Genomic DNA, 18,616 nt, shown 5'->3' with positions numbered 1-18,616 from the left:
AACTACTTACTAAAACGCGTTAAACGCGCTAATTTTGAAAGTGTTAATTTTGCGCTCTTTTGTTCTGCGTAAGTATATATTGATTATTGATTATCACAACACAATTTGCGGGTTACAGATTATGCTGCCTACGTAGCCAGATCGAACAAACACACACCTATTTAATAGGACATGTTAACTTGTAACGTTACATCAGACCATGCCCATAGTTAAGAGATGAATAATGCACCCGGTTGCATACGAACGAACAGACTATTAAACAAATGTATACCCTACTGCACTGGTGTACTGTACGAAATATATTGTCACTGTGTTGTGAATTGCACTTAATGCGATAAACGTGAAGTGCTAATGGTTTAGTTTGTTTGTGTGCGTGTGTGTATTTACGTATTAGGAATAAAGTAGGGCATGTTTACATGATATATGAGGTCGTAAAGTCGTGTTGTCGTGTACAGTTTCCAATTATGACTGGCTCGATTAGTTAGGTGTAAATTAGGAGCAGGCTAATACATTTTCCACACTAAGAGTTCAAAGTTACCTTCAATATTCAAATATACTTATTGCATCGTCACTATCGCCAGTTAAATTCGTTTGTATCCTGGTCACGGCACCAACTTGTAAATTTATGTTATAGTATGAATCTTCTCAAATGATTTTTACGCCTTAGACCCTAATCTGTTAAACAAAAGCTATTGTTTCTTTTGTGCGAGCGCATGGCCATTGCTCTCAGACACAATGGCCACGCGCTCGAAGAAAAAGAAACAATGGCTTTTGTTTAACAGATTAGGGTCTTAGGCGTAAAAATCATTTGAGAAGATTCATACTATAATTAAATTGAGCTCCTAGAGGTATGTACTGTGTTGACTACGAGAGACGGTCACCGCATCGCTTGAATTCAGTAAGATTAAAACTTTATTTGGTTGACAGGACTGGGACGCTAAGTTGGCTGGCGCGGACGCGGGCACAGACCCTGAGGTGCTGACCGCGATCGCGGCCGAGGCAGCGGAATGGCGGAGCGCGCAGGATGGGCAGCGCATCCTCACCACCACGCCCTCTGTGCTCGGCGGCTGCAGAGCTCAGGTGTACCGCGCGGCCGGCACCACGCAGTGGTACACCGCTGTCATCGTCGGGGTCAACGAACATACTGGAGTTAGTATTCGCATATTACATGCGTTAAAGGAATTGCATGTTCAGGATTGTTATATTCAACATCTTCCTAGAGCTTTTACCATCTACCATTTCTTCAATCCATTCCAATCCATCTAGTCTACAGAGATTTCGTGAGACGAGTAATGTAGTTTCAGTAGTTTGTGTTATTCTTATCTATGTCGGTATCGAGTAGTCAAATAGTTATTACTAGTCTACACTAGGAATTCGTTGCATATGCTTTAGATAAGGTTTTTTTTATTAAATAGTGCTTCGTCAAAGAACACATGCATGGCACATTGTATCGGTTACTACTACTACTACAGTCGGAGAGACCCCTGATTATCGGGAACGACAATCAAAAATTTAACAATGTATGGAAATGATGACGTCATGCACTTTTCGTCGCATCTATCTACCGATACATGTATACTTTTCGATTGGCGTTTTAGATAATATAAACGATTTGACGTCTTGGCTACGGCCCAGCTCCGCATTTTGTTATTAAGGGCAGGGCTCGGAACCGGTTTTTTTGTAAAACCCGAAATAGCACAATATTTTGAATAATTTTATGCTCTTTACGTAGGACTGAATCATGTATTTAGGTAACAACTTCGTATTATAAATTTTTTCCATTAACAATGAATTAATAAGCCAAAGAACGAAAAAGAACGTAATAATACCGGTATTTCTTGTATGAAGAAAAAAATGGTTCAGAGCCTTAATTTAGGGGGACATGTTCTTATAAAATACAAGAGTAGATACCTACCTAATTGTGCCCTCGATAATATGGAACATAACGAACTAACAAAAAAGTCCGAGGCGTTTACAAATAGCTGTAAAAACATTCTACAAGATAATTCCGTAGCGGGAAGTTCTAGGTGAAACCAGTTCAGTTTATTGAACGCGAAGGCATCCCGCCGATACGGTAACGATGCTGTATTTATATGGGCTTGTTTCTTGTTTAACTATCTGCCTCCATGGAAACGCAAAAGGAAACCCGCTTGAATGCAGCATAAATCCATAAACTCCCAAAAAGGCTTGAACTTTCCACCTGCCTTCGATTTTATTAATTGCATCCTAAAAGGGGTAATGGCCTAGCGCATTAACAAAGCGATATGGAAACAAAAACAAGTTTTTGTGTTTAATACATTTTGATCGAATATTAATTGAACGGTTGTTTTGTTCACAATTAAGGATGTCCCAAAAAGGACGCAAGATTTGAAATTGATGAAAAACACTTATTTTTTTTCGTTATAATACATTTGTATATAAAATCTTGAAAAACATAAAATAGGGTTATTTGTGGAATAATACGTCAGGCAAATGTCCTCCTAGGCTTTGCTGGCACATACGCACTCTTTTGTCAAAATTTTCTATGACCATTTTGCATAGATGCGACTGAATTTCTCCGTTGCAGCGTCGAATTTCCTCTTTTAAAGCATGAGTGGTTGTGGGCTTATTGGCGTAGACTTTAGACTTTAAATAACCCTAAAAAGAAGTCTAAAGGCGTTAAATCGCAAGATCTAAGGGGCCAATTCTGATCACCGAATCGAGAGATCACACGACTAGGAATTTTCGAACCGTGCCCGCCAAACTTTAATTACTTTTGAAATATTGTTCAATATTAAAAACGCGTTGATCTTTCGTATAACCCACCATTTTTACAAACCCTAAACATTCAGCTGTCAAATAGTTTTTTTTTGGGTTGTTAGCACTAAAATACAAAAATGGCGGCAAATTGAAATCTTGCGTCCTTTTTGGGACATTGATTGACAGGTTCTTTTAATCTCGTTTTGTTTATTCATATACCATATAAAAAATAATGTTTCAACTTCCATTACTACCTATCTTAATTTAATAATTATTCATGGAGTAGAAATTACTCAAGGTTCCCATCTAATTTATTCATAAGATAATTCCAAGCCAAGTTTCAGTCCCCACATAAATTAATATTAAGTACAACAATGTATCAATAATCGCAGTCCCACCGGGAGCCACCCCCACCCTTCACCCTTTCGCTAACTTTGCACAACAAAGTTTCTTGTTTCATGTTTATTGAAACAATTTGTTTTTCTTTCATCACCCCTTGCCTGCCAGAAGGGAAAATTCTTGTTTATATGTAAAGAATTTGTAACTTTTATGCTGTGCTTGCAAAGAGGAATAAACTTTTTATATCTTTGTTATTATATATGGAGAAATTCAAGTGTATCAGACAATAATAATATAAAACAAGGGTGAAGTTCCAAAACTATGTTGTTTCCATTACACGTCAAACTCCTTAGCGTCGCTGTCAGAGTAGCGAAAGTACTTCAATCTATCTTGAACTTTCCTAAGTAATTACAGTTAAAAAGTTGAGACGTTAAACAAATTTATACTGCGAATTAGCGAGTGGAAACTTGGCGGGGTTGGTAATACTGGCGCCCGCGACGTAAAGTTTTGAGTAACCCCCCATTCGGCCCCCTTCCCTGGTTTCTTAAGTAACTTTCTCGAAGTTTCCTCTTTGTTTCTCACAAGTTTCAGCTTCAACTTTTGGCTCGGAGATATTTTTAACGACACCATTATACCGTCTTGTAGAGAAAACTATTAGGTAGGTTCTCTCCCCCTGTAATGTTATTTTGTTTGAAATTGAGAGCAGGAATTAATTTATACTAAAATTTAACAGATTACCTAGCACCTGTTTCGTTATAGTTGGCAGATACTCTAGTTGCAGCTGACGTAAATTAACATTGTTGTTTCCAACGATAGCAATATAAAACAGATGCGCTTGTGCGTTATTTATAGCTCGTAGTAAACGGCGTCCGGCGTGGGAAAGATGAAATGAGAATTTGGGGAATTTCGTATGTTGGTAGTTATACAAACCAATTTAGACTATTTTAGGTAGGTACCGTAGTTTAAATCACCTGCAGATCTTCCGTGAGACACATGCAGACATATTAAATGTATTAAAACGACTCACTCACGTGTTAGCTTCAAAGGGCCAACCTGCTGATCTTTAGAATTTTCTCCTTGAAGTAATGTGTTGATATTGTTGAGATAAACGTTATGATTTCTGTTTCAGGAATTGACAGTTACTGATGATACTGTGTTGGAGGAGCACAGCGAAGATCCAGCCCTGGTGCAGATGAGACTCCTCGGTGATGGAGGTAAGATATTGATTGAAAGGTTATTCTCTGCAATGAGAATATGTCTGTGGTTGCATCTAATGGCTACGACTCTTTTCATACATTTTGTATGGGTCGCTTCAATTAGACCTCAGTCATATTTTTTTTTAAATTACCTACCGTGATTTAAGTTTATAACTATTTTCCAATAAGGTAACTATAATCATTATGGTTATATATAATCAGGTAGTTACAGAAGTCATGGTACAGAAAGTTGAAAAATTAAGGTTTGGTGTATAAACCAATCAGTTACTTTATTAGGTATACTAAACAGATATCGTATAATATCATGAGAAACATACAATTGCATATTATGGCTTAAAAACTAGCAAGATATCCAAAACAAGTGTACACAGCATGTATATATTTTAGAATTAAGCGGAAATATTACAAATTAACTTAACACATCTTTAAAATGTAGATGTGAATAAACTCGCTACATAAATAGAAATCTATTTTGCATTCCCACTAGGAAAGCAAATATGGCTGCAGAGCGATAAAACTCGAATTTAGTAGGGCTCCGGCGTTATTGATTGCTGTAAACAATGTTCGAGTAGGTAGGTAGTGGCCACTAAAACTGCTAATTTTACTCTACTACTACGTTTATGTATTGTATACTTGTACGTTTACGTCAGTACTTCAAAGAGGAAAGAACATTAACTTGGTTTAATTTGATGCGTCGTCGCTGCTCTAACGAAGAGAAAAGGACTTGCGCAAATAAGTTTACCGTTTTATAAATCTTGATAACATAACTAGTGGCCATGTGAGCGATAGAGCTCGCGAACCCTAACCTCAACGAAAAATAATCCACAATAAACGACAAATCTATAATAATTATCGAAACCAGCTCATAAAATTTCTCGAGAAAGAGAGAAAAACGACGTAGAGAACTGTTGGACATATGAATGCTTTTTAGCCCAAGCTGAAACGGAGACGCTTCGCTCGTGCTTCGAACTCACTCGGCTAACCAAAATTTGTTGTGCATGACCTAAGATACCATCGCATGACAACAGTCAGAAATAAGTGAAGTTACAGGGTTATTGTTATTGATAGCGAGCAGCAAGCATTTCGTTGCGTAACATCGCTTCACGCTACACCGCGCATTGAGAGTATTGAGACTTCGGCATGCGGCACAATAATGCTGCTTATCTTCTAGCACAACTGTAAAGTACAGACAGCGCCAGCTAAGCGGGTGAGGTTTTCAAAATGACCTTAAAAGGGAAGAAAAAATACGGCGCGCTGCGCGAAACTTGCGACGGGAGATAGGGCCATTCCGCGGGTTTTAGCGTTATACCTCAATAAAGTGAAAATATACTTTTGTTTTAACTTTTGCTGATCAGAGCACTCCGCTATATCACAAGCTATTTTATACTAAAATTATACTGCTAAGATGTGCATGGTAACGATATACAACTGAAAATAAATGAAAATTAGACATGTTTTCGTGATTTATTTCTATAGAGACAACTTTTACTTTTTAAACGTAAATTAATAGCGATAGCACGTAAATTACGTGCTATCTTAACCTTTTTACTGCGAGTGACGTTGCGGCAGTGATTAAGAACATGACCAGAGGTAAATCACCGGGGCATGACGGCTTGAGCATCGAGCACCTTCAACATGCGGGGATTCATCTGTCTAGGGTTTTAGCTCTGCTGTTCAACATTTGTCTGAGACATGCGTATTTGCCTGGGGACCTCATGCGCACTATAGTTGTCCCACTTGTGAAGAATAAGACGGGGGATTTGTCTGACAGAGGCAACTACAGACCTATATCATTAGCCACCACTGTTGCCAAAGTGCTGGACGGCTTGCTTGATGGTCTTTTAACTAAGCACCTGAAGCTCCACGATGCTCAGTTCGGTTTCAAACCCGGGCTATCGACGGAAACCGCTGTGCTGTGCCTCAAGCGCGCCGTTCGGTACTACACGGATAGAAAAACGCCGGTCTATGCGTGTTTCTTAGATTTAACGAAGGCTTTCGATATGGTCTCGTATGAAGTGTTGTGGCACAAGTTGCGTCGTGAGACAGATCTGCCGTCTGAAATAGTACAACTTTTTAAGTTTTGGTATGCCAACCAAAAACTGTGTTAGATGGGCAGGAGAGTTATCTGACGCATATAGGTTGAATTGCGGTGTTCGTCAGGGGGGGTTAACCTCGCCAAAGCTGTTCAACCTATATGTGAACGGATTAATCGATGAGCTCAGCAATGCCAAGGTCGGTTGTTCAATTGATGGCGTAAGCTTCAATAACATCAGTTATGCTGATGACATGGTGTTGCTGAGTCCATCGATTAGTGCACTTAGAAAGCTGCTCGGGATATGTGAGAGGTACGCAGTTGCACATGGGCTCAAGTATAATATAACCAAGAGCGAGCTCCTTGTTTTTAAGCCGCGTGGTGGTACTGTTGGGACAGTACCCCCCGTCTACTTGTACGGCAGTGAACTCAAACAAGTGTCAGAGTTCAAATACTTGGGCCATTGGGTGACTGCGGACCTCTCAGATGGCACAGACGTGGAAAGGGAGAGACGCTCCATGGCTGTGCGTTGTAATATGCTTGCCCGCAGGTTTGCACGGTGTACAAAAGAAATCAAAATAACATTGTTTAAGGCCTACTGCCAGAGCTTCTACACGTGCAGCCTGTGGGTAAGATATACGCAGAGTACTCTCAACACCCTGAGAGTACAATATAATAATGGGTTTAGGGTACTGTTGGGTCTGCCGCGCTTCTGCAGTGCATCAGGTATGTTTGCGGAGGCTCGAACTGATGGATTCCAGGCCATAATGCGTAAGCGTACTGCCTCACTGATGCGGAGGTTGCGCGGTAGCTCCAACAGTCTGTTGCATGTGCTGGCCGAGAGGCTAGACTGCCCGTTCCAACACCACTGGATGCTGTTGCATGTACAGCAGTAGTGTTTGGAATGTGGCAGTCTTCATTATGTAAATAGTTAAATGTGATATATATTTTTATTTGTAATTTAATGTGTTTACTAACATTAGCATATTAAGATTAATTTAATTGTATTACTAACAAATTATATGGGCATTTGCCTGAAATAAATAAATTGAATTGAATTAATCTATTTGTGGTATTCCTCTACGTCTTGTTTTAATGGGCCGTTGATTATACACAATGTGATAATTTAACAATTAAAGTCCAATATCCTTTATCTAAATTATATAAATACCACAATGTACAGTTTAGGTACACGCTTTTTTATCCATATAAAATTCAAGTCAAAGCTATGTATTTATAAGAAATTACTACATAAGTATTTGAAATTTATGAGACTAGACCTTTAGCATTTGTATTCTGTTTATCTGTAAAATCGATAATTCATAACTGCATTTAATACTATGCCGTATCAGTGCCAGCTATCGTAATTTGAACTTCCACTAACGCTCATAATGACCGCCGGCCATTCGAAAACAATAGCTTAACGGACTTGCTATCTGCTCATCTAATTTGATAATTAAATGTACAAAGACCACTGGAAATGTATTACGTGCTTGATATAGCTGTATAATGATATTCATGCTTAATATTCTATATCATAGATTACGCATTGACTGGTTGTTTTTATATCAAGGGTATATGACTACTTTGAATGTTCCTAACACTAAATATATGTCATTCACGGAATAAACACGCTTTTAATTAATTTAAGTGGTTTTCCTCACCAACAATAATGACATGTCAATAATGGTTTAGCCTTAGCCGATAGAAAATTTTGATAAAAGGACACTTAACTTTTTAATCAATTTAGTTATACGTTTTCGGCCTACCTAAATTAAAGTAATTCTAGAAAAGGTCTGGTCAAGAGGACAGACTATAGTTATGCATGCACGGACAATGTTTTGGAAAGTAATACAGCCAAAATTGTATGTGGACATTGTAGTAAGGTGCAACCATCAAGCAAGCCGGATGATAAATAGGTGTGCAGGCATCTATTTACCCCTGGGAAATAGATGTGAATAGATGCAACATGACGCGGCAACCCTTATATTCTGCGCCTAATCGGATGAAAGAAGCCATATTAATTGTGACGTAACTTGGAATCTTTGCGAAGCGTGCAATGTAAAGTACTTGTTACAAAACGTACTTAATTGAAATGTATGATAAAATATAAACGTAAAGCAAATAGAGATATGACGAGCTTTGGGAATACCGAGTCTCGCGTGTGATTACACTACTTGTAATGTAATAACTAGTTATAATAAGACATTGATCAAGACTTTATATATCATCTAAGTAGATATTATCAGAATATTGTCTTCGGTTACCGCGATACTCGCGATAGTTACTCATGAAATAAAACTATGAAAACGGATTATATCGCGTATGTTGAATTTATAATACATCCCGACGTTTCGAACCCTTTACAGCGTTCGTGGTCAACGGGTGACTGAGGAAAAACTACAAGTGCAAAAATACCCACATACTAAAAATAATGAACCATCATAGACTATAAACTTTAAAGCTGGTTGTAGTACATGCGAAATCGGTTTATAAGACTAGTTATACACTACAATTATTTTCAAGTAAAGATATATATATATATACATACGCGATAAAAATGTATTTTAAATTCAATATACGCGATATAATCCGTTTTCATAGTTTTATTTCATAGATATTATCATATAAATTACAACTTGAAAGCGAGATCTCATGTGTGTTGAGGTTATTAATAGTAATGTAGCATTAATTCAACAAAAAACCATAACAGTTTTTATTTACAGATTAATAAGGTACACTATTCTAATACATATTTAGTCAGGCGCCAGCAAAACGAGCAAAAAATAAAATAATTAGATATTTAACCGACTTCAATTTCATAGAAGGAGGAGGTTCTGTATTCGGTTTGGGTAATTTTTTTTTATGTACTTATGTTCACCGATTACTCCGAGACCCATGGTCCGATTTGAGTAATTCTTTTTTTGTTCGAAAGGAACTACTTTCAAGTTGGTCCCATATTAATCTGGTTCTGATCTGATTATGGGATCCCTGAGGAATTGAGGGAACTCCTCAATTTTTAAAGGCACATGTATGTTGATTTGAGTGTTTTCATAAGCAACTTGAACATTTTCTCTCGAAAATGACCAATTTGATGAAGCGGACCTGATGATGATGATTGTTTTGATGATATTGATGATGATTTTTTTAATGTAGGATGTTCAGCGATTACTCTGAGACCCGTGGTCCGACTTGGAAAATTCTTTTTTTGTTTGAAAGGAACTACCTCCAAGGTGGTCCCACATTAATCTGGTGCTGTTCTGATGGTGGGATCCATGAGGAATTGAGGGAACTCCTCAATTTTTATAGATACATGTATGGTGATTTGGGTGTTTTCTTAAGCAACTCGAGCATTTTCTCTCGAAAACCACCTATTTGATGAAGTGGAGCTGATGATGATGATTGTTTTGATGATAATGATTTCAGCGATTTGAGTAATTCTTTTTCCGTTTGAAAGAAGTTACCTCCAAGGTGTTTTCGTAACATTTCTGGTTTTGATCTGATGATGGAATCCGTGAGGAATTGAGGGAACTCCTCAATTTTTAAAGGCACGTGTATGGTGATTTCGGTGTTTTCTAAAGTAACTCAAGCATTTCCTCCCAAAAAACCACCAATTTTATGTGGCGCAACTGTAGCCTAACCACGAGTTTGACACTAAATATTCGGTAGCGTCTTCATAACTTACTTTGTACACTAATATGCCAGTACGAGCGAGATGCATAAACAGTAAGCACGCGATAGCGAATATATCAATGTCAAACTCGTGGTAAGGCTACTGATGATGAAGACCACGGACGAAATGAGGAACTTCCCTCGTATGTGTATTATGATTTTTGATGTAGGTAGTGTTGGAAACAACCAAACAGACTAGAGGTGAGGGGTAGGTGTGAGAGGTGAGGTATTGGGGGTTAGGGTGAGGAGTTAAGGGGTCTGAGGTTAGGGGTCGGGGAGTGGCGGTTGAAGGGTTGGTGGTTTAGGGTCGAGGGGTTCAGTGATCAGGGGTTGATGTGCTGTGAGTTTTAGTGATCGGGGGGTTTGAGGGATTGGGTCAGAGGCGGGGCGGAGAGTGGCTTTAGTGACAGGAATGATTTCCCAGACGGTCTCGAGGAAAATTCTGATTATTTAATAAAGTTTACCAATTTAGAGTTAAACATGATTATGTTTTTCATTCATGCGTCACGCTCTTAACAATGTCTTAAAACTAAAAATGGAAAAATAAAAACTTTTATAAAAAAAGATAAACCGACTTCAAAAAGGATGGAATAAAATATTATCCTTTTTAGGGTACCGTGTTTAAGTATATGCGTTAACAACTGATATGTTTGAAGTCGGTGCCAAGCCAAGTAGTAACAATACCAGTCAAAAATAATCAGCTTTATGTCTACAAATCCCATTACAACTGTACAAATATTATAAACGTGAAAGTAATTCTGTCTGCCTCTTTGTTACCGTTTCATGGCTAAACAACTGAACCGCTTTAGCTGAAATTTGGCATGAAGGTTCCTTGAATTGTTTTATATTTTGAAACGTAGTCCTCTGGATATGCGACAGAAAATAACTCAGTCCCAATCCCACACTTGCGTGCTATGGACTGTTAAAAATTAGTAAGAAATGCTCTTTAAAAAATACGACAACAAATAAACGCATCAGATTTACACCAATGTGCCGACAAGCATGGTACGAACTGCGCTAAGAAGGTTCAACCGTGTGTTCTGTTCTGAGGTGTGTTCTTAAATACCTACAATAAGTTCGTTTGTTGTCGTCGTGTAACGCTGCGTCTTACATAGGCGAACACTCGCGAACGCGAAGAGAAGCGACGCGGCGCGGCGCGGCCGGCCCAAGGCGTTCGCGTTCGCAACGAGATCGCCCACGTAGGACACTTCTATAGGTATCAAAGGATTAATTAAGGCGCCGTGCCGCGCCGCTTCGCTTTCGCGTGTTGTTCGCCTACGTAGTACGCTGCGTTAGGCAATCCAACGTACATACTTATATAGCCGCATCCTTATCGAATTGCACCAAAATCACTATGAATATATGGTTTAAAATTTGACTTGGCACCGACTTCAAACATATCAGTTGGTAACGCATATACTTAAACACGGAACCCTAAAAAGGATAATATTTTATTTCATCCTTTTTGAAGTCTGTTTATCTTTTTTTATAAAAGTTTTTATTTCATTCAATTATTTGACCTTCTCTTTTTTCTATATATTCTATGCCATTGCTCATCCTGACATTTATCTTCTGTTACAGTTATCGAATCCATAATGAGGGGCGAGGTGGTGGGCGTCATGCCTCGCCGCTCGCGCTCCAATCTGCAAGTAAGTCTAAATTAAGCACAAACTAGATTTTGATGAGTTTCCGACGTCGCACTAGACTTTGGCAATTAAGCTGAAACCTGATCTTAAACGTCGATAACTTGTCGACTATTGAATGTTGGGTAATTCTGGAGAGCTTTGTTATTGCTTTGTCTAATATTATATTACTTACATAGAAAAGGATAGGTGTAAGTACGAGTATGAGTAGTTGTGTGACTTGCGTGGTGTTGATAGATAGATGTGTCTTCATCTTCATGACATGACATTATTATTTATTTATTTGTTATGACTGCACAACGTGATTATTTGACGTCTCTTCTGTAGTTTGGCACATCTACCGGGTTCTAGACAGTTGTTGCTATTCCCAAAACATAGGAAATACAGGATACTTATTTAAGATTCCGTAATTTCTACTGACCTTTTCATACGAACTGCGAAACTAATCCTTAATTCTCGCGTTATCCCAATAAACTTGATTAGCGAGCAGTCAAGTAATGAGTACTCACGTCTGTCTGTCGGTTATTTCTGTATAACAAGTCGCGACAGGTCGACGGCGCCTGACGCATGCGCCAGCTTTATCCTGAGGGTTCCAGCCTGATTCAACCTAAAAGATCTAAATCCCTTCTAAATTCACAGCAACTTGCACTCTTCTGAACACAAATCGCACAGTCTAATTTAGATTGTGTGACTAATTTATTGCAAGCTTTATCCAACACGATCACCAGGCTATTTCAGTTCTAACTGTATAATAACCATGCTGGTTCTATTTGCACGATTTCAGTGAGCTATAGGAGAAATACATATCCTCTATATTTCTGCTATCGGATTACATTGAGCACACCGATTGTCGATGCGTCGGCGAGCAATAAGCGACGTTTTGGGTTCAACGATCGTTTTGCAACGTCCTAAAGGCATCATCACATCAACTGACGTAGGTTTTGAATACAAATAATATATTAGGTAGGTACCATTATAGAAACAAAGATCGAACAATAAAAATATACCAATCATGAATTCAAGAATTTTATCATGCAACGTATAAGCCCACTTTTACTAGTATACTTATGAATAATGATAACGAAAATACAATGTTATGACTATCGTAAAAACGAATATTATCATCTTACAATTTGCCCCGAATGTCTTATTCTTATTATTAGATTCGAGCGTAGGACTAAACATAATGACAAATTGATAATTTGCTAAGTAAAAGTTGGTGAAAAGTTTCCAGCGGTGTGGCCGACTTGGCTGGCCCTGGGCGGTGAACGTAGAGTTTCTGCGCCACTGAGCTCATTTGAATATTGGACTAGCACTATGAACTTAGTTTAATCCTGCCAGCATTGTTGGAAACTAATGTTAATCGTGGGGTGTTTTGAGTTTGGAACAGACGTAACTATGCCCTGAACACGACCACACACACAACTTAAGCTTTCAAACTTTTAACTGAAACTCAAACTTGTTAAACTTAATCTTATTGACTCCGAAAACTCCCTAAAGAGATTTGTTGAGCTTGGGTGCTTTTTGCAGTCCTGATAACAATTAGAGCCGATTGCATTAAAGGACTTATTTTTATTATGTTCGCAAAAATTTTACTCAATGAGATTGAGAACACAGAATGCGCCTCATTCGCCTAAAAACAAGCTAACTCTGAACTATAACTATACGTGATTAACATTTCCCCAGCTACAAGACAGGTGGGGACCATTTAAAATAAATTATGTAATACACACATTGAATGCCTGGCGGTGCGGTGCAGCTCTGCACAAAGTCTTGGTGTCCAGGCTTCTCAGCAGAAAGACTAAGATCCGAATTTACAAGACCGTAATCCGACCTATTTTAACATACGGATGTGAAGCCTGGACACTAACTTTGAAGGAGGAAAGTAAGCTGCTGGTGGCTGAGAGGAAGATTCTCCGCAAAATCCTCGGTCCAACGCAGAGACCCGATGGCAGTTGGAGAATCCGCAAAAACGCCGAAATTGAACAATTAGTTGCTGAACCAAACATCATTGACAAAGGCGCAAAGGCTTCGGTAGCTCGGCCATCTGGAGCGAATGGGAGACGATCGGGCGGTGAAAAGAGCGTTTGAGGGAAAACCGACAGCACGCCGCCCGGTCGGGCGACCTAGGTACCGATGGGTGGATGTGGTGGACGCTGATCTGCGCGAGCTCCAGGTCCAAGACTGGCGAGAAACTGCACAGGACCGGGATCAGTGGCGAACTGTCGTGTTGGAGGCCAAGAGACACTTTGGGTCGCTGCGCCAGAGGAGTAAGTAAGTAATAGACATAGAAGAGATGGAGAAGAAATAAAAAAAATACTGCGAACACAGCCACGTGATCGCTGAGGTACGTATGTTCGGCAATCGGATATAATGGGCCTTCAGCAAATTCTTAATGAAACACGTTCGTTATGAATGAAAAACGGCTAGCTGGCCTTGTTTACGTGCTTTCGGTCTTTTTACTCGTTGGGAATGCATTTTTTATTTGCCGTGTTTATATAATCGTAGAAAGGATTTACGGCGTCATACAGTAATCTTTTCAGTTTATTGCAGTCTAATCATGAAGATGATGATGATGTGTGGTGCTGGTGTTGGTCAGTATGGATTAAAGCTTTGTAGCTCAAACAATGACGACCAAAATAAGTTTATTCTCACTATTCTGCACACTTATATCAATATGGTTATATTACGTGCCTATGGTCTTATATTCTTCATGAATGTATAAATGACAGGCAAAAGGGCATAACCAAAATGCAAATGCAATGGCAAAAGGGCATGGCAATTCCACACTGTCACTGCAAAATGCTGTGTAGAGTTGGTTTAGTCCAGCTCTAGCCTAACGATGGTTTTATTTGGGATTTTATGACTTGTGGCCCTTCTAGAAGTATTGCGTCCAAAGTAGCCAACGAGTGGTTAAAAGTTAGAAAACAATATTAAAGTTAAAACATATCTATTACTTAGACTGCAATAATAATATAGCGGTATGTTCTCAAAGTCTCAAAGTTTTAAACTGCATCCTCATTCAAACAAATGAAAACGATGCTGATCATCTTAGGAAGTCGTCGAGACTGCAAAACAAATAAATTGTCTGTCCGTCCTTCGGTACTTTTATTGTCTAGCGTCTACCTCATTTTTCCGTCTTTAGTATTCTTTCATTCCTTAGTAGGTAGGTATATCATATATAAAAAAATGAAAAGTTAGATAAAATAACGGTTAAATGTGGTATAGGTACAATAAAAAGTAACTAGAAACGAGTGGAACAGCGATTTTTATACATTTAATTTAGCTTCAAGGTCTCAAGGATCGGTCGCGGCAAGGTCCCGGCGCTCTCGCCGAAGGATACTACAGTTACTGACGTATGAATAAAGATATCCTTGATGAAAATATGCTTCGCTTACTCTAAGGGCCACTTGTACCATACCACTAACCCGGTGTTAAGCGGTTAAACCGTTAACCCAGTGTCAATTATTGTTCTGGTGTCCACTCCACGTTTAACCGGTTAACCCTTGGTTAGTGAATGGTGCAAGTTGCCCTTAGTATTTTCAGCTAAATTACCAGTCTGTCTGTACCTTAATAATTGGAGCGTTCAATATTACATATTCTGAGTTTTTTGTAAATAATTTCTGATACCATTCAGGACTTTTCTGAGATAAAAAAAGTATATGAAACTTTAATAAGGCTGTTTTATTTATAATATAAATCTTTATATCAAAATAACTCGTTGTTTAAATGTTCATAATGTGCAATAAAGCGCTTTTATTCCGCGTCCGTGACAAACAGCTAGGCTTCCGGACCACCTCATGGTAAAAGCTTACAGTAGCCTATCGAAGCCTGCAACACTAGGGCCCAGGGGTGTTATATTCGCTTGGGAAACCCGCATTCTGTAGGTAAAGTAATAACTAATAAGTAATAAGCTATAACTTTGTTGAAAAAAAAAAAAAACAAAAACAAATTACCTCTGAGAGCTGAGTTCGCACTATCTGTTACGAAAAAATCAGAAAAGTATTAGAAGCCATAATAGCCATAGCACATATTCATAATGAAATGAGGTACAAATTACATGTATATATAAGACAATATTGTGAATTTCTCATCGGTAACATCGAACTCAAGTTTCAGCCAGTCAGTATCGGGATTTTATTAATTAATCGTGATGATTTAGTTTAGGTTGACTATAGAGAAGTCTTTTGATGCTCGATTCACGTTGGTTTTCAAAAAATTGTGAAGCTCGTCACAGACGAAGCGATAATAAATTGGCAGATACTATAAGATAACGGCAGATACCGACAGATATCTTAGAGTATCGCTAAGCACCACAAAAGCCAACGATACCAAAGTATATATCGCTGTATATCTCTGTGTAGCACCTACATTTTGTAAGAGATATATATACGTAAATATATCTTAATATTCCGAGCTATAACATAATAAGGTATCTTAAGATGCCTTGCGATAAGATATCGTAAGATACCAAAATATATATTACAGCTCGTGTGTGGATTCTGTCATAGTAAAAGATATCGTAAGATGCCGTATCTTACGGTATCTGTCGATATATTATCGCTCCGTCTGTGACGGGCTTAACAGTAGGTAACCTTTTGAAATATTTCTATTCTCATAAACAGTATCTATACTATCCTTGTTTTTGGACCGTGTATCGTTCCACGGCGACCGTTGTTTAACGTCGAGTAGAAATAACCACGCCAACGTTTTATTTCACCAGAAACATTACTGCAGCGGGATAAAATATGGAGAATTCCCACATATTTATACACCCCGCACACTACGCCTGTCCGTATCATGCAATAAATTCGGAAAAAGAACAGATTTCCAGTTTTATACACAAAACGGCGCAAGAGCTATTTAACAAATCAACTTATGGATATTTATAAAAGTTATAAAACGACGAATACGAACGAACCCACTAATTAGTGGAAAGTACATTGATAATTTATGGATGGAAAATAGACAAAATTAGAGCTAACCTTGTGTTTGAAATTACTGCCTAGTAGCCACGTCAAATTAAGCCGAAAATGAGAAATCAGCGAAAATAATTCGTGTAGTTTTGAAAATTGGTATAGTTATACCTTGTGGTGTCCAGATGAACATACTAAAAGTCCTGGGGGGTGGGGGCTGTGCTGACTTCGGACAAGTTTCTACATAAAATTTTCTACATATTAGGTCATATTTATTTTTACTCTGCGATCAATACTTTTATTACTTTGTGTGCTTAAGTTAACAGAGATAAAAATTATATTGCACACAGCTAGGTATCAACACGAGGTCGGCCTCGAAACCCACGCGCGCTTTCCCATTCCTTTATGCCCCTACAGGCTTTGAAACTATATTTTCTCAAACATGCAATGAAATATTGATATTATATTGGTATCACATTTCGGGCCTAGCCCGGAAAGTAGCTTTTTTTAGGCTTCCGTACCCAAAGGGTAAAAACTGTAAAAACGGGACCCTATTACTAAGACTCCACTGTCCGTCTGTCCGTCTGTTTGTCATCAGGCTGTATCTCATGAACCGTGATAGCTAGACAGTTGAAACAATTGGTTTGATTGTGCGTTGTATGATTGTGGATTTTAAAATGAGTTCCGACGAAAATATGAAATGAATACCTATTAATTGTACTCCTACAAAATTGAGAGCGGAAGCAGAATTGACTTAAAATGACTTGCTGCCGCCAATATTAAAGGCGAAATATATGGATGTTTAAGGCAATTTTATAAAATGGAAAACTAAGAAAAATGCTGACAGCTTATCAGAATTTTTTTGTGGCATATTTGACATAAGAACTGAATGTAACTATAAAATCGTCAACACCGTGGGAATTATACTCCAAATTATACGATGTACAGGTGTCCCAGAAGTGACTCAGTGACACCGAAGGTAGGTCAACTCAAGAGGAACCTAAGCAGCCTAACATGACCCCAGTAAAAGTTGCACGGTTTTCGAGTTCTTACCGAAATAAAATGAAAAAATTGAAAATTTTGAAACGAAGGCGTTTTAACATTTTTAGTACCTACCACTACCAGCATCGATAACTCGAAAACCATGCAACTTTTACTGGGGTCATGTTCGGCTGGGCGGAATGCCTAACTGATGACTCCACGTAAAAAACAACAAAAAAAAAACCGACCAAGTGCGAGTCGGACTCGCCCACCGAGGGTTCCGTACTTTTTAGTATTTGTTGTTATAGCGGCAACAGAAATACATCATCTGTGAAAATTTCAACTGTCTAGCTATCACGGTTCATGAAATACAGCCTGGTGACAGACAGACAGCGGAGTCTTAGTAATAGGGTCCCGTTTTTACCCCTTGGGTACGGAACCCTAAAAAGCTGGTTAGGTTCCTCTTCAGTTGACCTACCTCCGGTGTTTCTGTGACTTGGTCGTTCTGGGACAACCTGAATGTGAAGCATACAATCAGAAAAAAACTATGTAAACTTAGTTATGTTTTGACAGTCAGATCTTTGATTTATTCGCCTTGCATCCAAAGGCCTAAAAATCAAAGGTATATCTTGAAATTTTGTGTAATAAATTGAAAATCTACTTGTGTAAAATATACGACACGTGTGATAAAGGTAGGTATAGGTGGTAGTTATATTTTGTGCCTAGTTTACTTTTAGTTTCTTTCTTTAGAAATAAAACTTTGATTACATACATCGGCGTGAAAAGGGGTTGTCGGCCTCATAACTATATGCATTCGGCCGGCAACCCCTTACTTCCCAGCCTCTGTAGTAATGTACTATTACACTAGATGAGAGGCAGCAAAGTTCGCTCTCACGTGGCGGTTCGTAATTGACTCGTGAGTCTCGTGACGTAGATTTATGTAATGAAATTCAAACAATAGATAGGTACGCCTAAACGCCTAACGTATTTCGCGCGCATTTAACATGACACTTGTGTCATTGCATAGGTATTTATCTACTTACCAAAATTCGATATGTATGCAGAATGGTAACGGAA

General features: G+C 38.5%; 1 protein-coding gene across 2 annotated transcripts in view; it reads left to right on the top strand.

Moving 5' to 3' along the window:
- LOC134744526 (lysine-specific demethylase 3A) overlaps positions 1-18,616 on the top strand; it is a 220,458-nt gene that overhangs the window by 59,954 nt on the left and 141,888 nt on the right. For both annotated transcript variants that reach the window (XM_063678327.1, XM_063678328.1), the window contains 3 exons: positions 928-1,149; positions 4,208-4,292; positions 11,581-11,648. In XM_063678327.1, coding sequence (XP_063534397.1) covers positions 928-1,149; positions 4,208-4,292; positions 11,581-11,648 — 375 coding nt within the window. The remainder of the gene's footprint in view (positions 1-927; positions 1,150-4,207; positions 4,293-11,580; positions 11,649-18,616) is intronic.

The sequence above is a fragment of the Cydia strobilella genome, chromosome 10 (genome assembly GCF_947568885.1).
Source record: "Cydia strobilella chromosome 10, ilCydStro3.1, whole genome shotgun sequence".
NCBI classification, from domain to species: Eukaryota; Metazoa; Arthropoda; class Insecta; order Lepidoptera; family Tortricidae; genus Cydia; species Cydia strobilella.
Note: the sequence above shows the minus strand (reverse complement) of the source record. Positions and strands in the feature narration are given on the sequence as shown.